The sequence below is a fragment of the Muntiacus reevesi genome, chromosome 2 (assembly GCF_963930625.1).
Source record: "Muntiacus reevesi chromosome 2, mMunRee1.1, whole genome shotgun sequence".
Classification (NCBI taxonomy): Eukaryota; Metazoa; Chordata; class Mammalia; order Artiodactyla; family Cervidae; genus Muntiacus; species Muntiacus reevesi.
In genome coordinates, this window is record NC_089250.1 from 168,105,099 (window position 1) to 168,132,455 (window position 27,357).

A 27,357-nucleotide genomic window follows, 5' to 3' on the forward strand; every position below is an offset into this window, starting at 1 on the left:
AAAATGTTAGCCAGTACGGTGCATGTATGGGTGTGAGTCCTGGAGTTGCTAGGGGACCCAGTAAGCAGCCTAAATGTCCAGAATCAAAATAGTGGCTCTCAGTGTGAAAGATCTTGGCTACATCCCCAACACAGAGCCCTCCAGGCTCCGTCCTGTCCTCCATCTTCCTGCCATCCCTGAGGAGAATGCAGGCGCCCTGGGTTCCCAGGGAAGAGACCGAGTGAGTCCCTCCCCAGCCCCGCTCCTGCCTTGACCCTGCCTGGCTGCGTGGCCTCTGTCACGGGACTCACAGGGCTTTCCTCACTTAGCTTCCTCGGCTGTAAGATAAAGAGGTTGGATGGAAGCTTCCGAGAGCCTCCCAAGCCTGAAGTTCAATAATTCTTGCTTTATATATATATATATATATATATATATATATATCTCATGATGATGATGATAATCTCAGTAGGGAAAAGCTCATGCTTCTAGAATAGGGAGGAGGACTTCTCGTGATTCATTTTAATTGGTCCGGCTCTGAAGGGTGCATCTGTCATGCTTCCTGGCAGGTCAGACACTTCGGGCCCCCTGCCAGGAAAGTTCCATGGATAGCCCCATTCGAGGGAGGGGCAGGGTAGGGCAGGCAGAGATGGAGGGAGTTGTTCCTGGCTGGACAGTGGGAGCCAGGGGGTTTTCTAGATGCCAGGGTCCAAGTATGCTATGGGCTCCACCATCTGTGGCTGGGCCAACAGCAGGCACCCAACATGCTTCTTGCACCAGGGGCCCTCTCTGAACTCACCTTTCACCCTGGCCCTTCCTGAGAGAATGGCAGCACCTTCTTCTGAATTATCCAGTGTCAATTCTAAAGTCCAAACTGGGAGCTAGCCTGTTTTCCCTAAAAGGACAGTTCCAGGTGTGTTTTCAAATGCTTCCTTCCAAAATGCCTTCGAAGTCTTTTTTATCATTTAACATAAGAAGAGACGGCCATCCTGGTAGATGCTCAGACAGGTTATTAACACGCTGAAATGCTTCCTTCTTGTTTAACTAGTAGTTGCTGTCTCAGCTCAGCTCACCCAAGACTGTCTCCTCCTTTCTGACCTTCAACTGAAGGACCCCTTCCTGGCATAGAGGGAGCCTCCAAGAGCCAGCTCGAGCCTCTGCTGAGAAGGCCGATGGGCACTCCTGACACTCGGGTTGTCTTTCTCTCTTTATTTTTTTTTTATATTCGAAGTATTTTAGAGGTCATCTCTGAAATCCCTGTTTGAAACTGACTGCTCACGTGCTCTGTGCGATTTCAGTGAAGCAAGGTGAGATGGCCCCGGGAAGTCTGAGCTTCTCTGAGAAGCCATCTCTGGGTCTTCATGAAGGCTCCACCGGTCAGCACGGCGGGCTCTCTTAACATCACCTGTCATTTTGCTCCAAGTAGGCTGAGTCGAGTGAGTGATGGAGACTTTTGGTTTGCAATGTAAAGGAAGCCATTAAGAGAGAATGTGTCCAATTCCTCCCTGTCCATTGCTGATTGGAATACGGTGACTCACACATCAGAGCTGTGTTTGGCAGCTTCTCACCTGGGACCTGGAGAAGGCAATGGCACCCACTCCAGTGCTCTTGCCTGGAAAATCCCATGGACCGAGGAGCCTGGTGGGCTGCAGTCCATGGGGTCGCTAAGAGTCGAACACGACTGAGCGACTTCACTTTAACATTTCCTTTCATGCATTGGAGAAGGAAATGGCAACCACTCCAGTGTTCTTGCCTGGAGAATCCCAGGGCCAGAGGAGCCTAGTGGGCTGCCGTCTATGGGGTCACACAGAGTCGGACACGACTGAAGCGACTTAGCAGCAGCAGCAGCAGCAGCAGCAGCACCTGGGTCCTTTGACTCTGCAAAAGAAGCGGCCAGGAGATCAAGTGTAAACCTAAACCGTGATCGTGATCCATGAAGAGCAGGAATATGGTAACAGAAAGAAAGAATGATCAACCCACGTGATTGGGTTCCTTGTTTATAAAATAACAATTATTTTTGAAAGTTAAAAGAATAATAAACATATTGGCTGCTCACAAGATCGGGCCCAAGCAGCCCCTCAAAATGGCTAAGGCCAGCTCTGGGGGTCACACCGTGAGGTCACTCTGTGGGGTCACCTCTGGCCACCTGACTCTTTCTCTGCTGTTGTGAATCTCACGTGTTGGAGCCTGCCTGCCAAGTATCACTGCTGAGGCCCCTGCTCTGGATATTTACAACAGCACGTTTCAGTTTCCCAAGATGTACACAACCTATTTTCTACACAGTTTTTTTATAGAATTTTTTTTTTTTTTTTTTTCGCCAAATGGTTCACGTTTGGGACCACTAGATCACGTAGGCATTCTGATCTAGCCAGCTCCACGGAGAAAATTTAAAAAAATACAAGTCAGATATATTCTTTCACTTACAATTACTTACCTATCACCCGGAGCCAAATACACTCTGAGAAGACTTTTTCCTTGAGTCTTGTGTGCCGTGTGCACGACTCAGAACCCGCCTCCGTACAGAGCAAGCGTCAGAGCAAGGATCTGGGGTCTCTGTTCCTGAATTTCATGCAAGTACAGACACAGCGCTGCCCCATGGGGCTGAGCAGCATGTCCTGGTTCTTTTTTTTCCTCCCATACCTGTCATATTGTGAGTGCAAAAGGAGAAATCAAAGGCAGACTCTCTCCCAAAAAAGGGGGAGAAATGTGCTTATTTACCCAGCTCTTCAGTTATTTATCAAAGCACGCTCTGCAGCAGCCCACGGAGCCCCCATCTCCCTTTCGCCTTTCTCACCTCGATTTACATTTTGTTTATTACATACAGCACCCGGGAGCCGCACTGGCTCGGATCTGGCCAGAACAAATGTGCCTGCAGCAAGATCTTTATCTGCCAGGCTGGTCAGGGGTATTTGTCATGCAGAGATTCCCTTCGGGGGTATTTTTGGAGACTTGGAAAAATTGTGTGTTTCCCATTAAAACCCATATACAGTGGGGCCGAATCTATTTGACGGGGTGATGGAAATTTTGGCTCTTGTGTATATGAAGATTTTCCCAGGATTAGACGATGTTTAACGTTTAACGTCCCAGATTTCTGAACACTCGTGATCATCAAGAGATCTTCCAGACACCCCAGGGGGAGGTTGCTCAGAAGACAGAAGCCAGCCCCTCCCTGAGACAGAGCGGTCTGGTTCCCAAAGAATAAGCTCCATGTTTTGTCATGAGAAGAAAGACTCCCAGTGGGGTTTTAAGAATTGGGGAGTGGTAACCAGGAATTTTCAGAGAAGGCAATGGCACCCCACTCCAGTACTCTTGCCTGGAAAATCCGAGGATGAAGGAGCCTGGTAGGCTGCAGTCCATGGGGTCACGAAGAGTCGGACATGAATGAGCAACTTCACTTTCACTTTGCACTTTTATGCATTGGAGAAGGAAATGGCAACCCACTCCAGTGTTTTTGCCTGGAGAATCCCAGGGATGGGGTCGCACAGAGTTGGACACGACTGAAGTGACTTAGCAGTAGCAGCAACCAGGAATTTTGGACCCAAATTTGAACAAACTCTGGGAGATAGTGAGGGACAGAAGAGCCTGGAGGGCTACAGCCCATGGGGGATGCAAAGAGTCAGACATGACTTAGTGACCAAACAACAAACAACAAACCAGGAGTTTGGCAGAGGTGACCAGAGGTGAAAGTGTCCCATTGTGATCCAATCATTACCATGTTCTTCCTTTGTCTCAAAAGGATACAAACAGAAAAATAAGTCTTCTTTTTCTCAAAGTCTACAGTTCAAGAGTCACCTTGATCCCCATTGATTCCAAGCCTGATTTCATCATTAAATTTGAACAAGAGATGCTCCAGGGGAAATCCATAATGCAAATGCCAGAACAAGGGAAAAAAAAAAAAAAAAGGATGAATACTGGAGAATTGCATCCAGCCCTCTCTCATCTTGAGGACCATTGGTTCTCCAAGGCCAAAATCTGGGGACCTCACTGTGGCTGAGGCTGATCACTGGCGCCCAGTCAGTGTGTCCTGCGTTAATGGGAGGAGTAATAATCAGAGATTATCACTGTAACAATTACAGTGAAGTTGGAGACACCGCTGTTTTTGGAACATACCTTTCCAATCCCTGCGTTCACAGCCGCTTGTTACTATCCTGTACTCCCCTCCCAGCCTGGAACAGCAAAGACTCTTGGTGACAGAGTCCTCTGTGATACTGCGGTTATGCTTGATGAACACCTCTCTGTCACCAGCATCTGTTTTCTGAAACACTGGCTCTGGCATTTTTTTAGACATAATACAAGAGAAGTGACACCTGAGAGACAGAATATAATAGCATTTATGAGAGAATGCTTTGCCTCAGTTACATGCCTTTCAGAAACAATAACCTTTGGGGGAAGTGATGAAAATCACATTACATTAGAGCTTTAGTCAAAGTATTATTTATTTAGTAAAGGTTAATAAGATTTTTTTAAGTAAGATTTTAGTAATATTCAGATTCCTTGTTGAATGTCACATTTTGTGTATATGTGCACTTGGTACAAATCTCAGAATACATTTCATTTAGGCCACTTATGAGGATTATATATTTTGTTAAGGGTCTTCATTTATAATAACCAAATTCATTTAATGGTTCTCTTTTCTGAAATCTCTATTTGCTGAGTTCTAAGGAAAGCTAAATTATTTATTGTATCCATTCTATTTCCAGATTATGTAAAAATATTAGTAATATTGATTAACTCTGGGTAAATCACAAGTCTTAATAACAGAATGTTGCAAATAATTCATTCAAGCATTTAACTCTTATGCATTCTTCTATTATATGTTGGAAAGAAATGATATGAATTATAATGGAGTGAAATAAAAATAAATCAGAAATTCTGAAATTAAAGATAAGAAGGCAGGAATTTTAAAAGACCACTTTCTGGATAGGTCCTGCCTCTAAATTTAATTATGTCATGTCATCTCACATAAAACCAACACCCCCTTTTTTTGGAAATGAGGTTTCCAGCATCTTCTTTCCAGGCATGGGTGGGGATAGAGGGGGTCTCCCAGCTTTTTCCCTCTGCTGGCCTCTTATCACTTCATGTTCTCTGGAAGCTCACCCTCATCACTCTCAGCCCTCAGGAGTTTAGGTCCAGCAAGGTTTGGGAGTCACTACCTGGGGGAGGCAAACTGGCAGCAAAAAAATGAAAAAACAAACAAACAGATTTTTGAGTTAGCAGTCAAAAGCGGAGGCCTCAAAAGGTGTGATACCAACATTTCCAAAACCATAATTGAAATAGAAAAGAAAAATAAACAGGTTTGGACCCTGAAAGAAGCCAGTTTCTACTTTCTGAGGGACACATTTTAGAAGCGTGTTACCCCAGTACTGCTAGAGAAAATGACAGGCCCCTGTCCCCTGCATCTGTGTTTGCGTGTCTGTTTTGTTTGGCTGTGAAGCCAAGTCTTAGTTCCCGGACCAGGGATTGAACCCAGGACCTCAGCAGTACAAGCCGTTGTAACCACTGCGTTGCTAGGGAGCTGCCTGCCCCTGGGTGATTGTAAGAACAGACAGATGAGGGGGCGCTGTGGACAGCCAGCGTCCTTTCTATTCCGGAGGGTCGGCGAGTGCCACTCCCTGGAGCCATCCCGTGACAAGCAGGCGGGGAATGGGGGACAGGCTGAGGCTTCAGAATCCCAGACCCGGGTTCCCATCCTGCCCCACTGTTTCCAGTGGACAGCCTGCTGGTTTTGGGAAGTCTGCAGTCTTTTCCTCTGTAAAACAGAGTTTAGAATGGCCCCCACTCTGGGAGAGGGTGGTGCTAATGAGGTGGGAGTGTAGGAGAAATCTTTGTACCTTCTGCTCAGTTTTGCTATAAAATATAAAGTCTATTACATTTTTTTTTAAAGTTCAGTTTTTAAAATTGAAGGAGGTGTGGTCACCATCTCACAAAATGATGTTGAGAATCAGTGAGGCTCTTTCCATGAGGCTTGTCTTGTAGTCATACTTAGTAAATGTCAGCTAATACTATAATATCCGTTATTAGTCATGGGGCAATAGTATTTGAGAAGGTCTTTCTAAAGTGGTTTTTAAGCTAATACTATTGCCCTGTGAATCATAATGAATATTATAATCTGATGCTTAAAAAAATTATATCTGGACAAGACAGGTGAGATATAAGATAAAGTAGTTATTTAACTAAGCATTTTCGGGGACTTCCCTCACAGTCCAGCGGTTAAGAATCCGCCTTCCAATGCAGGGGTCACAAGTTTGATCCCTGGTCAGGAAGCTAAGATCCCACATGCCATGGGACAATTAAGCCTGCATGCTCAGCTACTGAACCCGGGCACCGCAGGTGCAACGAAAGATCCCTCATGACACGATGAAGACCCCACCTGCCTCAACTAAGACCCAAATAAATAAATAAATATTAAAAATAAATAAACAAGCATTTTCCAATCACATCGTTAGTCAAAAAAAAGAAGTCCTTTCTGTTTTCACAGCTTCATATTCTGAGGTCTGGCATTGTTTTCTTTGATTGCAGTCATTGGGAAGGTTACAGAAATCACTCAACATTATTTACAGAGGTTCCAAATAGTAAACTGTTTTTCAAATGATGTGACAGACAGAGAGAGCCCAAGAGACCATCTACCCTACCTGCCTTCACTTCAACTCTTGTTCTTTATCTGTAAAGGGAGATGCCCAGTGTCCCACCTCCCAGCCCTGCTCTTTCCAAATCTGAGTACCCACTGGCCGCTCACACCTCTTACGTGTGTGCTGTAATTGTCTATTTGTTAAATGGCATTTATTGTCTGTAACAGACAAACCATGACTGCAGGCCCTGTCCTAGAAGGATTTTTTTAATAGCTTTACTTAAATTTGTGGTACTGTCCACTTCTTATACTACAGGCTGAACACATTCAAAACTGTTGCCTGTGGATGAGAAATGGATATATATTCTCCGGATCCTAGCCTTCAAATCATAGTGACCTGTGTAGTTTTGTTTTGCCCACTGAAGCCCATTTCAGAATCCTTTTTTAAAAAAATTGTTGAATAATGCATTTCTTTATTCAAGGTCAACACAAGATCAAGTTCATTCCAGAGATGGTCGGTCCCATATTAGAAATGACGCTGATTCCAGAAACAGAGCTTCGCAAAGCCACCATCCCCATCTTCTTCGACATGATGCAGTGTGAATTCCACTCCACCCGAAGCTTCCAGATGGTAAGGATGTGGGTGTGCAGTAAGTGGCTTGGAGACAAGCCACTTTCTCAAGGTGTTATGGCGTGTCCTCTTGAAAGGCCTCATAGAGAGTTCTGCAGTTACACGTGCTGTATGTGGAAAACACTTCCCTACATCTTAAGAGAGAAGAGTCCAAGGCTTTCCTTGTGGAGGAACCCTATCGTTCTTAAAGAGGACTGCGCTCAGCTTTATGGAGCACTGTTCTTTGTTTTTAGCTTTCAGTTACTTTTATCTGGATTTACTTACACATTAAAACTGGGTAAAACTCTTTCACCCTCCTTCATAGGTGCAGTAGAGGGTTTGATCAGACCTTACTGTTATTTTCTGACTGGCTGCTTCTTGCTGAGTTACCTTATTTTTAAGTCTAAAGTCTTTGCCTTTCTTCTTCTAAGTGTGCGCCTTGGTGTTCTTACCTGTGCAATGAGACAGATGAAATTCCTTAAGGTATATGTAGGGACTTTCCTGCTGGTCCAGTGGTTAAGACTTCATGCCTCCACTGCAGCGGGTGCAGGTTCGATCCCTGTCAGGGAACTAAGAGCCTGCATACCCACAGCCTTGAATTTTCAGTTGAGGATCCTTGGCCATTTGTTCATTTATATTATCTTCTGTTTGTACATTCATGACAGGTGAAAAGACACCCTGAAAGTAAAATCAGGGCAAAAAAAAAAAACTAGTGAAAAAAAAATCTCTTTGCTAAAGTAATCTGGTCTTATGAATTGGGAAATGATCAATTTCCTTTTCCTTTGGGACAGCTCAGATTTTCTACTGACCTATCTTAGCCTCCCTGGGGGGAAGGCATGTGGATGCCGCAGGGCGTGCCATCCTTCCCAAATCTCCTGCTTGCCCAGGGCCCTCGTTCCTGCCAGGCTTCTTGTCCTCGGGTCACGGGTCCCGTTCCGCCGGCCCGGCCTTGGCTTGCTCTCCTGGCCTCGCTGGTGGGTTGCGATGACTTGTGGTTCTTCCTGTCTCAGCCCCAGGGTCCATCTGCTCCCCCCGCCCCCATTCCAGGCTCTCCTGGGCCACAGCGTTTGTGTGTCCACTCGCCGTATCTTTTCAGACTCGTTTCTGTTCTCTGTTCAGCTCTCGTCCTGCAGGGGCCCCCCTCCTGAAGCACAGGGCGTGCCCGCTCTGCCTTGTCGGCGGCGTTGGGGAGTATGTGTGGCTGACACGTGCACGGAACGGCAGGCACGGCCGCCCTGCCCGCCCCCGCATCCAGGGGGCTTCTAGGACGGGGCTGGCTGACTGCTGTTTAATCTGCCTCCAATTCAATTACCTAACCTCGTTAGTCACGTCCACAAGGCTTAGATTCGCTCTGCGTTCACAGCAGATGTGCAGATCAAACGGAGGGAGGGGAAGGCATGAAGGTTTTTCATTTTAACAAAACTTCAGTGTTTGGAACATGTGACGGAGCCTCTTTTTTGAGAGGTTGCTGTAGCTTTCAGAATGGGGCTGTTCAGACCCTCCTATGAACTATGTACCGTGAGCAGTTGTTCACACTCTTAACAGTTACAGTGGAGAAGTGACCTGCTGGGTTCAGAACTACCCACCATTTCACTCAAGTTTAAACTGCCTCACGCCGCCATTGGAATTTCAAAACCATGTCTTACACATTGGCTTTTTTTAAAAGCTCCCCAGGGCTGCTGCTCCTAGGGTCTCCAGCGGCAGTGGAGGGCATTTCATTAGAATGTTCTAATACATACAATTCCCCAAGAGTCTGCTTCTTCCTTGTCTCCATTTCTGCAAGAAGGAGCAGGAATCTTCTTTCAAAGTAAGTGTCCCCTTTTCTGTGTCCTGGGTGTTGCTCGTCCTGTCTCCCCAAGGTGTGTGCACCAGGGGGTCTGGCATGGAGGTAGGATAGGATGACATGGAGGTGGGATAGGGTGGCCTGGAGTTATGGTAGCCTCCTGATACCCTGGGACCCTCTTACGATGGCTGAAGGCAATTCCTGACCTTGATACCCTTGGCTCTGGGCAGGTCCTACCAGGTCCACGTGATCTGATCTGTTGTGGAAGAGCTTGGATGAGACAGGAGTGTCTGAACTAGGAGGCTCACGTGTGTACCAAGTGACCTTGCGTTCTAGAAATCCTTCCCACCCAGAAAGTAATCTGCTTCATGTCGGCAGGCAGGCTTTCCCGATGGCTCAGCAGTGCAGGAGACGTGGGGGACATGGGTTTGATCCCTGGGTCAGGAAGATCCCCTGGAGGAGGGCATGCAACTGACTTCCCAGGTGATGCTAGTGGTAAAGAACCCGCCTGCTAATGCAGGAGATGTCAGAGACACAGGTTCAACCCCTGGGTCAGGAAGATTCCCTGAAGGAGGAAATGGCAACCCACTCCAATATTCTTGCCTGGAAAATCCCATGGACAGAGGAGCCTGGTGAGCTACAGTCTGTGGGGTTGCAAAGAGTGGGATATAACTGAACGACTGAGCATGCACACATCACATAGCTCAGCTGAGCCTTGTAACGACAAGATGAGCCTTGACTAACCTCTCCCCCGTCTCACCGAGAAAGTGTGAAACTGAAAGAGTTCGTTGCTCAGTCGTGTCCAACTCTTTGCGACCCCATGGACTGTAGCCCACCAGGCTCTTCTGTCCATGGGATTTTCCAGGAAAGAATTCAGGAGTGGGTTGCCATTTCTCTCTCCAGGGGATCTTCCCAACCCAGGAATTGAACCCAAATCTGTCACATTGCAGATGGATTCTTTACTGTCTGAGCCACCAGACCCTGCCCCCCAAATGAGTACATTCTGAGCCTCAGCCTCACTAGATTTTGATTCAGAAGAAAAGAATACCTTTTAAATTCTCCCTTGGCACCTGTTTTTTGAAGAATTCCATTCCTTCTATCTTTGGAAAATACAGAACTAACAGCTAAGAATTGCAGCAAATGGCTGTGTGGGCTCTAGACCGTTAATAAAAATGGGGTGGAAAAGACTCCACAACAATATAGTGTTTTTGGTCACAGAGCCATTTTCTGTCCTCTTCCTGAGGGTGAGCAAAATGCCCCAAGACTTCCAGAAATTCCTATTTAGTTGTAAAAAATTATAACATGAGTAATCTTTGTGTCCTAAATGTTTGCGAATTCCTGTTTGAATAATCTCTTCCTGCTGCCCAGGCTGGTTACCTTAAGCAAATAATTGAATAAGCCCAGTGGGTGTTGGCAGCTTCTGCCTCTTGGTGGCAAAGCCAATGTAGTTTGCACTGTAATATGAATGTGAATATGTTCGGTGGTGATTTTTTGTTTATTCTTCAGGGCGTTGGGATTTTGTTTGCTTTATTCTTGCTTTCATTTAAAAAATAATACTTGATTCTGTTGTTTTGGATGCTTAGAGAGGAAATATGGCCCCCAAATTAGGCTTTCATTTCACTGAACCCCAGACTCAGAAGTGGTCCAAGAGGTCATGGAAACTAACACCCTGGACTCAGAGTTCTGATGACACTGAATCCTATCCTATTACTATTATAAAAGCTTTCCAGCAAAGAGGTGCCTGAGTGTGTGCATGCAAAGTCGCTTTAGTTGTGTCTGACTCTTTGTGACCCCTGGACCATAGCCCACCAGGCTTTTCTGTCCATTGGATTCTCCAGGCAAGAATACTGGGGCGGGTTAGTATTTCCGGCTCCAGGGGATCTTCCCGACCCAGGGATTGAACCCACATCTCTTACATCTCCTGCATTGGCAGGCGGGTTCTTTACCACTGGCACCACCAGGGAAGCCCAAAGATCTGCCTAGACTCCCATAATCCCCTTTAACCCACAGGACTTCTGTGCAGGCTTGCTCCTGGAGTTCACTGTCAATGAAGACAGCCCAGGCAGAGGGGCTCAGCTGCACCTGTCCGAGGTGTCGCCAGGAGTCGCCACGCAGCAGACAGTCCCCTGCCAGGATGCTGCAGGTCTGGGACTTGACTATTGGCTCCTGGGTGTTTCACAGAAGCTTCAAGGTCACTGAGCTGCCTACTTGTTAGACCCAGAGGGATGTGGGGACTTTATCAATAGGACATGGGCTATGGATTGCCAGGGACTAATTAAGTGTGTAATTAAGTTTACAGAGCGCTTAGGCCAGGGGAATGCAATATACCTCAAAATCGTGGTGTGTCTGAGCACAAGGATTAAAGGCTGAGTGATAGATGTGGGGGGCGTCAGCTACTCTTCAGGTGTCAACCTGGGAGCACAGAGCCCCAAGGGTGTGGGAGACCAGGATGCTCTCTGCTAAGCCTGTGCCTTCCTCTTGGCCATGTGATCCACACAGACAGTTAACTGACTTCCACCCACCCTACCCCAGCCTTCTAGTCATGCTAAAGAGAAGGGCGTGCTCCTGCAATGCTGTTGGCTTAGACAGTCCCATCTGGGGGCACAGAACGAAAGAGAATCTAATTTCTGGAGCTCTCTAATACCAGGGGATGGTCTAAAACCTTGGTCAGACCTCCAGCATCTTGTGAGATGCTTTTCTCTAAAAAACACAAATTAGGACAAAGTGTAGCCCGACAGCAGGCCCAGGAGATATTGTGGGTTTGGTTCCAGACCACCACGATGAAGGGAAATCTCAACAAAGCGAATCGCGTGAATTTTTTGGTTTCACAGTTCGTGTGAAAGTTGTGTTTGCACTATACGGCAGTCTCTTAAATGTGTAATGGCATCTTATCTAAAAAAGCAATGTTCATACCTTAATTAAAAATACTTTATTGCTAAAAAGGAAAAAGATATTTTATTGCTAAAAAATGCTAACCATCATCTGAACCTTCAGTGAGTCTTAAAGGCTGGTAGAGAGTTTGGAATATGCTAGAATTACCAAAACGTGATACAGAGAACTGAGCAAATGCTGTTCGATCAATGGCGTGGAGAGACATGCTCAAGGCGCAGACCTTCAGTCAGTAAAAATGCAGTCTCTGCGAAGCGCAGTAAGGCAGCGTGCAGTGAGAAGCAGCTTGCCTGCGCTCAGGTTTTCTTGAAGGGTCAAAGAAACTTTTGCTAATGTCCTTCGCTTCCCACAGTCCTAGCATTCAGCTTTCTCTCGGCTGTTGACCCGTGTGGTGAGTTACCGGTTCCAACCTTCCATCCTGGTCCTGCCTTGCTCTGACATAACCCCAGATATCTTATCTAAACATGTCCCCGGATACCTGGAGAATGCAAGCCTGGTTTTATGCATTTATGAATGCAGTATAGCAAGAATGTTAAGTCTAACCCCCAACAGTAATGATGCATTCCAAACCAAGGAGAAATGGCTTTTAGATTATCCTATACTGAGACCTTTCATTCCACGATCTCTTAAGTTAGAGCCGATAACTCATGGTTCACGTTGGCATTGAGAGGTGAAAGTGATGGTTCTTCCTAAGTTAATTGAGTTGAAGATGATGTTAATGTCATACATTACTCCTGCGAGCATAGCTCCGTTCAGCCTCCACTGTGTTCAGCTTGACAGCAACCTTCTGAAAAGCCCTGAGTTTATACGTGGCCTTTTAGGTTTCATTTTCTCATAGGGTCGCTGGTATCGGGTGCTTAGAGACGCTCTGTTCAATATTTTAAGTTGGACACCCTGTGGATATTTCTGTAGCGATATTAGTGTTTCAGAAAAGAGGGGATAATATAATGATTTTGCTTATCACATGAGTGAGCCTCTGTTACCTTCCGAGCAGCACAGTAAACCCTTGCTAATTTTATCCCAAGCGTAGAGAATCCTGTTTCAAATTACCAGACAGCATGCCTTTACAAGTAAGATAATAAACATGATTTTTAGAAAACCAACCCTGCTCTTTCAGCAAACGTACTTTCTCCAGTTTATTTGGACAGGATCATTTCATCCTGATTGTGATAACAGTTCATAGCACAGGAGCGAACTGATGCTAGTATATTCGGTGAGAATTGATGAAGGCCCTGGCATTTGAGGCTAAGCTGCAGATCTGTGGAATTGAATCTCACTGATAAACGGGATAGGGTTGCCAAGCGCTTGTGCAAATTACAGAGTTTAGACTTGAGGTTAGTGAAATTAGGATCAGCTGTGTTCTTCTGATTTACTTATCATTCATCCACTCTTTTTAGAAAACATTAAATTCATCAGTCAAAATTTGATAAGCAGCCTACTTAGGGAGCTGGAGCCTCCTTTATTGCCCTTGTTTTGTGGCAGCGAGGCTTGTGGAGAAGCAGAGAAAACATGCCATTTCCAGAAAGCAGACTCTAAATTCAAATACCTTCTGATTAACTAGCGATGAGCAATTTGAAGTGCCGATGTGTGTCTGCCTGTGTTAGGATGAGGTATGTTTTTCTTCACTCTCTAAGCCTTCTTTGTTGTATGCTCCTTAAACATGTGTGAAATTGAATTGTGTGTTTCAATTAAATTTAGTCTTATTTTACCTCGCGATGGTTTCTTCTGAAGAATCAGCACTCACCACTTAATTGCTGGCATCCCCATCATGGTGCCATCACGGAAGATGGGGCTGCCTTGAAATGCCAACTTTTGGTCCAGTAGCAAGCCATTTCTCTTGTGCTAGTCTCCAGACAGAACCAACTTTTGCAGAGCTTTTTTCTGTAAAGAGAAGAGTAATAGTGGGTTAGCATCCAACAGTTCTTATTATATAGTAAAAGTCATTCTCCTGAGACCTCAGGTGAACCAAAAAAAAAAAAAATGCAACTCATTCTTCTTCAGTAGAAAGAACCATCTTTTTTTCTCTGTTCCTAAAATCCCTGAACTTCTTAAGCCCAGAAGAATCAAAGAGGATGTTTACTGGGGGGAGGAGACAATGGAACAGATCAAGAAGAGAATTGCAGGGATTTACTGAAGTCCCAGTTTTTGTGATGTTGCTAAGTCCTTGATGTCAAGCACGAATCACTACTTCTCTCCAGTCCTGTTTTAAGCCTTTGTTTCATCCATAGCATGATAAAACTGTGACTTCAGGCAGCATGTCCCGATCAAGGTCGTGCTTTGAGGCTGCTCCTTGGGTCTCTCAGCCCCCTTGCCTTCTGTTTAACAGGGATGTCACTGCCGGTATCACGGCAGCAGTGGGGCCCCAGGTCCGCAGTGCAGTAGACCGTGTCAGATGGACCAGTTACAAGCACTGCAATGAGTGTGTTCAGCACTTGGCTTGTGTGGCCAAGGTTGTATCTTAGTAACCTACTGGCCCGCTGCTTGGGGACCCTATTAAGTCCTCCCCAGCTCCAATTTAACACCAACTCTATGCAGTAATTTCTGTGTACATAGCATATTCACCCCATTAGTGAATGGGGTGAATTCACTAATCACCTCATCAATGCCAGGGGCTATCCTAGGGACTGGGAATATAGCAGAGACCAACAGAGAAGAAAATTCTTCCTCCCATGCAGCTTAAATTCTTATGGAATCCCAATAACAGCAGGGGACTAGTTGCCTGGGGAAGCAATGTCTGAGCATATATTTTAAGGGGATCCCACTAGAGATGATCCTACTAAGTGGAGTAAGTCAGAAAGAGAGATAATGTCATAGGACATCACTGATATGTGGAATCTAAAATATGACACGGATAAACTTACCTCCAAAACAGAAACACACTCACAAACCAAGAGAACAGTCTTGTGGTTGCTGAGCGGGAGGGGAATGGGGAGAGATGGATGGGAGTCTGGGGTTAGCAGATGCAAACTAGTATATATAGAATGGCTACACAACAAGCATGGGGAACTGTGTTCAGTCTTCTAAAATAAACCATAGTGGAAGAGAAGGTGAAAAGGAATATGTACATGTATAACTAAGTCCCCTTGCTGTCAGCAGAAATTTGCACAACGTTGAAAATCAGCTCTACTTCAATACAGTTTTTCAAAAGGAGGATCCCAGAGACCCTCGCATACATGCCATGTCTGCTCGCTGTGTGAACGCTGAATTCAGCCCTCGTTTCCTGAAGTTCCCCCTTTGCTCATCTTCTTTGGGTTCAGTGTGGGTACCTCATTTCTCAGGAACTAAAGCTCTCGCAGCCCCTCGTTCCTACCTGTCCCACATCCGTGAGTAACTGCAGGGACCCTCCCCTGGCCGGAATCCCCATATTCAGGTGGCTCTGAATTGTGCCAGGAGTGGGGATGGGGCCACGAGGTTGGGGGGGTGGGGTGCACATCCATCATTATTACAGGACTTATTTCCATTCTGATCAGCCATGGAGTCCGTGACCTCTGTGAAAACGTTTTGGAGATTCGCACCTCCCCAGGATGTAGAGTTGTTCTAAAAGCATAAGACAGACAGACCATCAATCCTGAGGGTCCTTTTCCACCGTAATACTCTGGAAATCCAATCAGAGGCTTTGGAGGATTCAAGGAAAGGCCTGGAGGGACCTTCTCGAGGTGTCTGCTGGTCTGACTTAAAGGCATTGCCCCTCTTATTTTTACCCTGTTTGTCATCCAGGATGAGCTGTATCACTGAGGTCCATTAAGGCATGGCAGGGAAGTGGCCCTTTGCCTGTTTTCAGATTGCAGAGAACTCTGCTGCCAAGTGACACAGCGTCTGTTCTTTTCCAGGAACCGAGGAGCTATTTTAGTTGTTACTTGTTCATAAAGATGAAGTTTGGGACTTTTTTCTGTATTGCTCCTTGATTTTTTTCCCCTTACGATTGCCTTGTCTTTCTCTCTCTGGCGCTTGCTCCTGGGATCAGAAGATGCATTGAGGCTTCATCAACCAGGGAGGGAAATGAAAGATTCCCCCTGTGACAAGGGCCCATCAGAAACCCCCAGGGGTTCAAGAAGGGCACCTCTTAGATGAAATCAAGCCACTCTCCAGTACAGGGCCACTCTCCAGTGACGATCTGTCAGCGATTTATGTATTATTGACACTCAAGTCATGAAATGAAATAGCCACCGTGCTTGTTATTTACGCTTCCTCTGTTTAATTATAGTTTGAAAATGAGATCATCACCAAGCTGGATCATGAAGTGGAAGGAGGCAGAGGCGATGAGCAGTACAAAGTGTTATTTGATAAAATGTAAGTGTTGATTAACAGTGGGATTTATGTCAGAATGGAGACAGAGAGACTGTAATTAGACGACAATGAACTTTGTAGCCCAGAAATAATTAAAAAGTGTTAATGATGGAAAATATTTTAAACTGCACCTCAGTCCAGTTTCTTTTTCTGAGTGTGATTAACAAGGTGTGCGTAATTATTTTTCAGCCTCTTGGAGCACTGCAGAAAACACAAATACCTCGCCAAAACGGGAGAGACTTTCGTAAAGCTCGTCGTGCGCCTGATGGAGAGACTTCTGGACTACAGAACCATCATGCACGATGAGAACAAAGAAAACCGCATGAGCTGCACGGTCAACGTGCTGGTGAGTGAGAGCTTAAATGTCCCATCTGTCCAGGAAGCTGGGAGATGAACCAAGAATTTCGGAGCTTCGGGACAGCTGGCCCCAGAGCCTTGCAGGGCCGTGTGTGGCTTCCTCCGCTTGTTTCCTCGTCTGTTGCAGGGAACGAGGAAGGCAGGACTGTTTGCAGATCTGCTGTTTCAGCATGTCTGCACAATAAGCGTGTCTGTGCAACCGTCTTTGCTCTGGATGTCTGCACAGTTGTTCGTCTCCTGGTTCAGAAGATAAGAAGATCCGTCTTGTCTTGTAACCAGGGAGCGCCCTCAGTGATTACAAATCCTAAGTGGGGAGTTTGGGTGTGTTTTGTTTTAAATACTTATTGATGGCTGTGCTGGGTCTTTGCTACAGTACATGGGCTCTTCATCGCCGGGCGTGAACTTGCTCTAGTTCCAGTGTGAGGGCCTCTATTGTTGCGGAGCACGGGCTCCAGGACGGGAGGTCTTCAGTCATTATGGCCCATGGGTTTAGTTGCCCCAGCGGTGTGTGGGATATTAGTTCCCAGACCAGGCATCCAACCTGTGTCCCCTGCATTACAAGGTGGATTCTGAACCCCTGGACCACCAGGGAAGTCCCCCTAAGGGTGTTCGTTACTAGGAGCCTTGTAAGCTGTGGTGGAGGGAATGGTGGCCTCCAGAAGAGACGCCCAGGTCCTGATCCTCAGAAACGTGAACATGACCCTATTTGGAAAAAAGACTCCTATCAGTTGTGACTCAAGATCTTGAGATGAGACCGACCTGGGTTACCCAGATGGGGGTAAGTCCAGTGACAGGTATTCTTTAAGGGAGAGAAAAGGAAATGACAGAGACCCTGAGGAGAAGACTGGGTGAAGCGGGAGCACAGATGCCGAGAATGCTGCCACAGCCAAGGAGCGCCCGGAGCCAGCACAGCTGAAAGGGGCGGCTCTCTTCCTGGAGGCTCCGTGGCCCTGCTGACACGCGGATTTCACGCTGGAGCCTCCAAAACCGTGAGAGAGCGCAGAGCGATTGTATCAGCCACCGAGATGGTGGTGATCTGCGGCACAGCCACCAGAAGCCCGTGCGTGGCCACAGGAAGGCCGGGTGAACTTGGCCACCCGCGTCCACCAGCCTCTGGCACAGCTGCGGTCACTGGACTTGGCCGGCTTCTGAGGACACCCCATCCCTCACGCAGTCGTGGTGCCTCGGGCGAGGCTGCAGGGCAAGGAGGTTTTAGGAAGCTTTACGGCAAGCTCAGTTGCCGGGAGTGGTTGGCAAACCTCATGGCCCTAAGGAGCCAGGTGACCCCATGTCTGGCTCCAGAGTTCTCTGGCTCTCTCTGCATCTTCCTTCTCTGTTGCTCCCTTAAGGAGCCAGACAGATTGCTGGCCCTGGTAGCCTTTTCATCAGTGTCCCCTGCCTGTCCCGACGCAAGAATGCCAGGAAACACTGCTCCTGGTTTCTTCTGTTTACTTCCCTGGATTGTCCTCATCACCACCTGATCGTCAAACAGCAGGTGGAAGCCCTGCCCTGACTTCCCCCGTTTGTATGGACTTGTGGGCCCTCTGAGCTCATGGGAATGAACTTTTGTGCCAAGAGGAGCAGGACACATCATTCATTCTTGAAAATCACCAGAGGGGTTTGGATTAAAAATCTAAGCAAAAGGGAATACTTTCTACCTTCCTTCTACTTGAGTGTCAGCACTGAATCTGAACTTTGGCACCAGGAGCCGGCCGCGGGAAGCTTGTGCAGTCTTAGCCCCGCGCTCTGCGGCTGGCCAACCTGTTTTGGCCGGTGATACACATTTTGAGAGCAAGTTTTCTTTTCCTTGAAAATCTAAACATGGGGGACTTAAGGTTTCTGGTCCAGTACGTAAGGGAGCTCGGAAGTGGTTACTCCCATCCTCACTACAAGATGAAAAGCTAGCAAACTGAAAATCAACAACCCTTCTCAGAGTCGTCGTCTTAGATCCCCTGGGAAAACACCTGCTCCCCAAATTGGAGAGACAGGAGGATACAGAGAATCGCAGTTCCCTGGAGCAGAAACTGCCGCTGTAGCCACTACCTGACTCCTTTTAACTAGCACTTTCAACATAAAATTACAAGGTGTCTTAGAGGCAAAAGACACAGTTCGAAGAATCACATCAGATCTGGACTTGGACATAAGATTTTAGAATTATCAGACTGGGAATTAGCATGCCATGATTAACATGTTAAGGGCACTAATAGAAAAAGTAGACATTATGGAAGACCAGCATGTCAGAATGGCCGAGTGGACAGAGGACAAGATGGTTGGATGGCATCACTAACTCAATGGACATGAGTTTGAGTAAACTCCAGGAGATGGTGAAGGACAGGGAAGTCTGGCATGCTGCAGTCCATGGGGTCACCAAGAGTAGAACATGACTGAGGGAACAACAGCAACAGTTGTTGAACAGGGAAGAACAGATAACATAAGCAGAAAGATGGGAGCTCTCAGAAAGAATCAAAGAGAAAAATGCTAGAAGTCCAGAACACTTGCAGCATGAAGAATGCCTTTGGTCTCATCAGTAGACTGGACATGGTCGAGGAAAGATCAGTGAGCTTGAAACATCTAACTACATTTGCATGTGCTTCATAAGGGTCTTGGACCACTGTCGGCAGTACCGGCTCCCATCCTTGAGATCTGGCCCACTGGCTGTTTGCCTCTCCACGCATCTGTAGCCTGACTATGCACTGGGGTGGCAGTGAGCTCTGCCCCAATTAAGGCCTCGATCATTTGTTCAAAAATGAGCCCAGCTCTTATCTTCCTGCCTTCTTTCTTCGGTCCAAAAGAATTTACTTTGATGATGCCAATGTGGTTAACACAAAATAGAAATCAGTATTTTTCTGCACAAGAGAAGCAGAAACCTTTTCAAAATCCTTCCCTACCATGGACATCCTTTTCTAGTGCTCCCTCTGATCTTTAAGGGGATCCCAGAGGCCCATTTGTGTCCTGAAGGAAGAACTATTATTATGTTGATGAAGTTTCCAGCTTTGATGATTGACTACTATTAATCTTTGTTTCAAGCACAATCTTTTTGAGTGCCCCAGGATGCAAAACCTAGTGGAGATATGGTGATGAACTCTGAACAGGGCCTTTTACCAGAATCAGAATCAGGGTCAGAACAGTAAGCATTTGTGAGGACATCTGAGCTCATGGAGCCTGACGTTGTACCCTGCGTTCCTGTCTCATCCTGAGACTATCTTACATCGTTCACTTCCTTCAGCTTGAAACATCCTGAATCATCCCATGAAGAGTCACGTGTTCTGTTCTTAACCATTTCCTGGGGAGGATGGATTCCAACCTATCATGATTCTTTCATTTAAAAAATATAATAGATCTCTGGATTTCGGAGAAACGTAACTAGATTCTTACAGGTAGATGTTCTATCTCATAATATCCACTGCTAAGATTACATTTAATCTTATAAATATATTTTTATCCTCCTGGTCCATTTTTACCTTTATCTTGGTACTTATGAAACAAATAGAGTTTCATAGAAATGAATATGTCTTTCTCACTTCAGTTCAGTTCAGTTCAGTCACTTAGGCATGTCCGACTCTTTGTGACCCCATGGACTGCAGCACGTCAGGCTTCTCTGTCCATCACCAACTCCAGGAGCTTACTCAAACTCATGTCCATTGGGTCAGTAATGCTATCCAGCCATCTCGTCCTCTGTTGTCCCCTTCTCCTCCTGCCTTCAGTCTTTTCCCAGCATCAGGGTCTTTTCCAATGACTCAGTTCTTCGCATCAGGTGGCCAGAAACAGAATATTAGAGCTTCAACTTCAACATCAGTCCTTCCAATGACTATTCAGGACTAATTTCCTTTAGCATTGAATGGTTTGATTTCGTTGCAGTCCAAGGGGCTCTCAAGAGTCTTTCTATCTTTAGATGAATATGGAGATATAAACATATGTTTAGAAAGATATAAAATGTACTCAACTGATTACTAAGCAGAAATTCCCTTGAAATCCTAAGGTTAAAACCAAAGAACATAAAATATATTCATCAATAAAGAAACGTAAGTCCATTGCCAAATCTCCTTTAGAACCAGTGGTATTATCCTTTTTTTATGGAGTTAGTGGAACATGCTAAGTTGTGTGGGCTCATTAACATTGTATTCTTCCTATCACTTAAAAAAAATAAAGATAAGAGACAGAGGCTGTTATCCTGGCCAGTAGCCTGAGTCCTTTAATTTTTTGTAATTAAGCATTTTATTTTGTGTTGGAGTATAACTGATTACCAATGCTGTGGTAGTTTCTGTGGACGGCAAGGGGACTTAGCCGTACGCATCCACATATCCATTCTCGCCCAGGCTTCTCCCATCCAGGCTGCCGCATGGTGTTGGGCAGGGCCCCTGTGTTCTACAGCAGGGCCTTGCTGGTGATCCCTTTTAAATATAGCAATGTGTACATGTTTATCCCAAACTCCCTCCTATCCATTCCCCCTGCCCCTCCCCACTGGCAACCGGAGGTTCATTCTCTGAGTCTGTTTCTTGGGGCTTCCCGGGAGGTGCTCGTGGTAAAGAATCCACCTGCCAATGCAGGAGATGCAAGAAACATAGGTTCAATCTCTGGATCGGGAAGATTCCCTGGAGAAGGAAGTGGCAACTCACTCCAGTATTCTTGCCTGAAAAAATCCCATGGACAGAAGAACCTGGTGGGCTCCAGTCCACGGGGTTGAGAAGAGTCGGACACGACTAAGTGACCGAGCTCAGTATAAGTAGACCACCCTCTGCAAGCAAGTCTGTATACGCAGTGGATCACAGTTCCCACTGGACAAAATGCGGATTTGCAATGAAGTAGAATTTCACTGTCCCCTTATAATCACACAATTTTCAGTTACTGGTAGGTGATTTTGTTGTATGTCCCTTGGCTCGTCTACCCAATTATCATATCTGTGCTTGAGAGCAGCAGAATCATTGTTAATTTACAAACATAAATCAGGTACTTTGTGGCCCCTTTATAAGGTTAATTAAGGTGGTTGCAACTAGAACTCTAAAATAATCTTATCAATAGGATGTGTCTTAGTTATGAAGGAGTACAAAACTGAAGCGCAGTGAAATGCATGTGCTCTGAAAGATTAGTGCATCGCGCTTTTGGAGTTGGGGGCCTGGTCCCAATGCGGTTGCTTGGGGAAACACAGCTGGCAGCGCTGGGATAGAGAGAGGGCCACGGGGGCGGGGGCGCCCAGGAGTGGGGCTCCTGCTAAGCAGTGTGAACTTTCATACAAGGAACTCAAAAGTTTTACATAGAAATTGGGATTTGAGATGAACGTCCTTTGGTTCTAGGGAGGTTTTGAAGTCCTAGGCAGGGAACAGAACTCAGCGCAGGCAGGAAATAAAGACATTTCCATATCTCGGAGAGGAATGAGAGTCGCATGATATCCCTGTTGTGAAATTGTAGAGGAGAATGATCAAAAGCTTCAGAAAGGATTAAAAATAGGAGGGCAAAAGAGAGTGGTGTGAAATTGTAGCTTGTAAACACTGGCGAGTCAGAGCTGGAAGTGAACAGCTCATCCTTCGCCTTTGATGTAGCTTGCCTTTGTTACGTGGCTCCGAGTTGTCAGCCAAAAATATCCTCATTACCCGAAACCAGGGGACACTCACAGCTGAAAGGCTGCAAAACGCGGAAATCTTGGTGCGTCTCTCTAAACTCACCCCCTCTTACTCTCTGCATGTATTTAACATTTCTTTTCAGACAGATCGATTGTGGAAGCAATGTCTTTTTTTGGCTAATGAAATAAAACAGACTATTTCATCTTCTTGGATAATTGCATGCGTTCATGATAGTGATATTCACTAGTTATCTCAGGCCCCCATTCTAGAGTTCTCATTTCGTGTGCAGGTGCCGAATTTCACACTGAAAGTGGCAGTGATGTCTCCATACCTTAGACCTTGTTAGGTGACTATTCTATACCTTTCTGGTGCCTCATGTACAATAAAGATTTTTAAGTGTAGAGATTTCTCATAAAGAAATGTAACTGTATTAGCAATATTTATGCTTATCTGAAAATAGTCTACAATATGTAGAATTAGGGCTTTCTTGGTGGCTCAATGGGTGAAGAATCCGCCTGCAATGCAGGAGTCTCAGGAGACGCGGGTTCAATCCCTGGGTGGGGACAATCCCCTGGAGGAGCGCACGGCGACCTGCTCCAGTATTCTTGCCTGGAAAATACCCTGGACAGAGGAGCCTGGCAGGCTAGCGTCCACAGGGTGGCAAAGAATTGGACGTGACTGAGCACACATGTAGGATTAGCCCGTTGTTGATAATCGGCTGACTAGCCTTCCTCTGTCAGTGCTTACACAAGGTGTTTTATTGAGCAGTGAGCGGTTTTCATACTGTGTTTTGGAAGGTCTGTCTAGAACAGCACTTTCCAGTAGAAATTTCCTGATGATGGAGATGCTCTTATGTGCACTCACTATTCCACACAGTGGCTGGCTCCATATGGCTACTGAGCCCTCGGAGTGTGTGGCAAGTGCAGGTTGACTTTCTCTTCGAGTACATGTGACCCGTGGCTATTGTGTCCAATCAAGTTACAACACCATGTTGCCTTCTTAAGGTTCTTGGTGAGTGAGGCTAGACCCAGCGTGCTTTAAATCATGTTGATGATGCTTATTCCCAAATGAATTTTCTCCCACTTCTAATGAAATTGTAGTGGTTATGAATGGTTAAGATATCACGTCTTTGGGTAATGCTTTGTTTTAACTGAAAATGGGTGACTTTCAAATGACAGAAGTAGATTTACGGCATCATGGCTCTTATTTTTTAATTTTTAAAAATGTTTTGCCAGGCATTTTTTTCTTTTTATTTTATTGAAATGTAGTTGATGTACAATGTTGTGTTCACTTCAGGTGTATAGCATAGATTCTTTTCCATTGTAAGTTATTACAAGATTTTGAGTATAGTTCCCTATGCTATACAGTAGGTCCTCGTTGGTTATCTATTCAGATGTGGTATAGATACACAAGGGACTATTACTCAGTCATAAAAAATGAAATTTTGCCATTTGCAACAACATGGATGGACCTAGAGATTATACTAAATGAAATAAATCAGATTGAGAAAGATAAATATCATATAATACCATTTATATGTGGAATCGGGGGGAAAAATGATAGAAATGAACTTATTTCCAAAACAGAAATAGATTCACAGACTTAGAAAACAAACCTAAGGTTACCAAAGGGAGAAACATGGTGGGAGAAGATAAATTAGGAATTTGAAATTAACATATACATCCTGCAGTATTTCGAGTACAGAAAATTATTCATTAGAATTTCTTCCCCCCACCCAAAAAAAAACATGAAAAGCAATGTAAGTGGTTTCTGCATTTTATGTGAATTTATGGTTCAGATCCAAAGAGTTGGGTTTGTTTGTCTTTAACACGAGTTGGAGAATTGTGAATTTTTAATGTGCATGTGATACCTTTTATAGAACTGGTTTCTTAAGATAGTGTTGTGATTTGATTTCTTTCAGAATTTCTACAAAGAGATTGAAAGAGAAGAAATGTATATACGGTACGTGAGCATCAGTCTTCTCCACACCCTTGACCTGCTGATGATAACTTCTGTCTGTCAAATCCATGCTAAAAAGTATTTTATAATCATGGGGGTTTATCTTGTAGGAAATCGTGAAGGCTGGAGTTTGAATTTGGTGGAGATCCTGAAAGTATTGCCAAGCCTAGGGCAGTGTATCCAGGCTGATGTGGAGATCTGGGGGTGGAGGGGATCATACTTAGTCAGCTCAGAAGCAAATTATTGCAAAGGGTTTGTGGTCATCTTCACTGACCCTTATAGCAAAAGGCACCACTACAAATTTTAGTGTTTCACAGAAAGCCATATGATCAAATGAGAAGTCTAGTTTTAACTTCATCAGAAATAAGGCAATATTATGCCTTTTCAGTCTATTCTTACCTGGATACCAAAATTTTCAAGTTTTGTATTTTCTGCTGGATTTTTCTGCTTCACTTGCCTTTTTCTCTAGGATGTTGAACTATGATTGATACCCTCTTCATATTTGTCTCTTTTAGTGGCCGTGTCAATTTTAGCAAGATTACCACTTAGAAGACCAGAATAATTACATGATCCACATGGCATTAGTGTTTAATGATGGATTCATTACATTCAGCATGGTTTTCTTTCTCTTTTTTTTTTTTTTAAGTCTCTAGTCTATTTATTTGTATAAAAAATAAACAAAGGCATGGTTTTCTAACTTTTGATTTCTAAGACTTTTTAACTTTCTCCTTTAAAAGCAGTACATGTGAATATAATAAACTTTGGGGAAAACAATCAGTTTCTTTTATCCAAATGTAGGTTAGTTCGTATTAAAAAGCCTCCTTTTTTTTTAATGACTGAAGAATTATTTTGATCACATTCACTGTGATCACTGGAGCTGTTTATTCTTATGGATTTGTATTTTTATGGATTTTGTGTGTGTGCATTCAGACTCAAAAGACATGTGAAAAATTGCAATGAAACATTGTGTCAGCTCATTTCAAATGTGTGGAGAAAAGTCTGGAAAAGATGAGATAGAATGAGAAAGCTTGAAGCACAATTGTGCCTTCTTGGGCCATCTTCAGTTTTGTCCTGAAAAGAGAATACTTAAATTTTTAAAAATGTATCTATTGTTTTTTACTCTGGTTGATTTTTCTTAATGCTCTGTGTACCAGAAGCTTCCAAGGCAATATGTGTTGTGAACTTTGTAAAAACAAAAGTATAGAGATGATTTACTGTTGAAGGTAGAATTTTGCTGTTGCAGTTCTCAACACAGATTATTTTGTGACGCTTTCAGAATATGCCTGTGTTTTATCATCTCAGGTATTTGTACAAGCTCTGCGACCTGCACAAGGAATGTGATAACTATACTGAAGCCGCCTATACCTTGCTCCTCCATGCAAAGCTTCTGAAGGTAGTAAAAGTTACCGTATCCTTTTATGATCCTGTTGTTATAAATTATAAGATCATTTAATATTTGATTTTCCCATGACAAATTTTTAGTAAACCTGTAGCTTAAGATTTTATGGATATTGACTCAATGCAGTGACATTAACAAAGAGAGTTAGGAAGTACTTTGATTATAGATTTGACTCCACTGAATGCAAATTTAACAAGGTGTCAGAACAAGTTATCACTGAGCATCTTAAACACCCATCATTAGTCTGTCAGCTTGCAGTGAGTTAGGGACCCTCTGTTTCTTTATTCCTATCAACAGGACCCAGTAATGCTGGAGAGCAACATCAGTAAGAAGGAATTTCTGTTAGAACAGCTAAGAGGATGAGCCCACTGCTCGTAATCTTGGAGAACGGTGTAGGGACCAGATCTTGACTTCTCTCCCTCCGTGTTCTGAGGGCGTCCATGAGCTCTCCTGTTGGTGCATCAGTGCTTGGGGTGTTGCTCCTGAGCTTGGGTCTGGGCTGACAGCTTTCAGTTCTCAGTGATCATTTTGTTACGTAGATGGCTGTGGACTTTGGGGTGTGTGTGTGTGTTGCCATAATATATTCATGTTCTTCCCCATGTCCAGTTTCAGCCCAGTTAGTCTTACAGAGTGAACTCACAGTAAACAGCTGGGTGAATGTTTGTATCGATGGATGGAAAGATGGAAGTATGGGTGGATGGATGGATGTGTGGGTGGATGGAGGGATGTGTGGGTAGACGGATAGATGGCGTTGTGGATGGGTGGATGGATGGCTTTGTGGATGGATAGATGGATGGATGTGTGGATGGATGGAGGGATGTGTGGGTGGATGGAGGGATGTGTGGGTGGATGGAGGGATGTGTGGGTAGATGGATGGATGGCTTTGTGGATGGGTGGATGGATGGAAGTATGGGTGGATGGATGGATGTGTGGGTGGATGGAGGGATGTGTGGGTGGATGGATGGATGACGTTGTGGATGGGTGGATGGATGGATGTGTGGGTGGATGGAGGGATGTGTGGGTGGATGGATGGATGGCTCTGTGGATGGGTGGATGGATGGATGTATGGATGGATAGACAGATGGATGTATGGATGAATGATGGTTGGATGAGTGGGTGGATGGATGGGTGTGTGGGTGGAAGGCTCTCCAAGTGAGTAGTTGGATAAATGAGGAAATTTCTTTGCAACTACTTTAGCAAGTCACTAGATCATCTTTTCCATTATATCCTCATGAAAAATCGAAAAATTATGAACTAGATAAAGAGGAACAGCTATAAGAATTAGAACTAAGTTGTGTCTCTATGTAAAGACTACTCATTCAAGAAATCCTGTGTCTAAACTCAAGCCAGTTCCCCCTCTTAGTGTCTGAGCCGCCAGAGAAGCCTGAATGAAAGAAAACCACGTGAGATTATGCTAAAGATGTGCAGTGTCTGTTGAACGATGAGAGGACTAAGGCAGAGGCCACGTCAGTCAGCGAACCTCCAGCCAGAATCTCCCAGCCCCTGGCCCAGCCCTGAACTCTCCAGTAGCTTGCATGACACATATAAAAAAAAGCGGGAGTGTGGAGATTTACCTCTGCCTGAAAACGAGAGTCCGTTCCAAACCAAGCACAGTAAAGACTCGGTTCAATCTGAACCTCCTCTCTAGTCATCCGTGGTAGCCCTTTGGTTTTGCTCCACATAAAACTCTGCCAAGGAACGTCATTTCTGAAGCTAGGAATTCCAGCTGGGTCACTGCACACCAGCTGTCCCACTTCGAATTCTAACGGCTTTCATTTGTTAGAAACCCAAATTTTAGTAACAAGGCCATTTTGAAACTACAGAAATATTTCTTTTACACAAGGGAAATTAAAACGGGGTTGGCAAGCTGCTGGGCCACGCTTGCTGTCTCTCATCGTACATAAACTTTTCCGTTTGTGTATGTGACTGTATATGTGTGTGTAAAGTATCATTTATTTAATAATTGCATTT

The 27,357-nt window shown here is 44.9% G+C and overlaps 1 protein-coding gene across 2 annotated transcripts in view; it reads left to right on the top strand.

Moving 5' to 3' along the window:
* Window positions 1–27,357, top strand: part of DOCK1 (dedicator of cytokinesis 1) — a 545,628-nt gene that overhangs the window by 452,561 nt on the left and 65,710 nt on the right. For both annotated transcript variants that reach the window (XM_065923534.1, XM_065923535.1), the window contains exons 33-37: window positions 7,027–7,175; window positions 16,031–16,116; window positions 16,303–16,459; window positions 23,950–23,990; window positions 25,290–25,380. In XM_065923534.1, coding sequence (XP_065779606.1) covers window positions 7,027–7,175; window positions 16,031–16,116; window positions 16,303–16,459; window positions 23,950–23,990; window positions 25,290–25,380 — 524 coding nt within the window. The remainder of the gene's footprint in view (window positions 1–7,026; window positions 7,176–16,030; window positions 16,117–16,302; window positions 16,460–23,949; window positions 23,991–25,289; window positions 25,381–27,357) is intronic.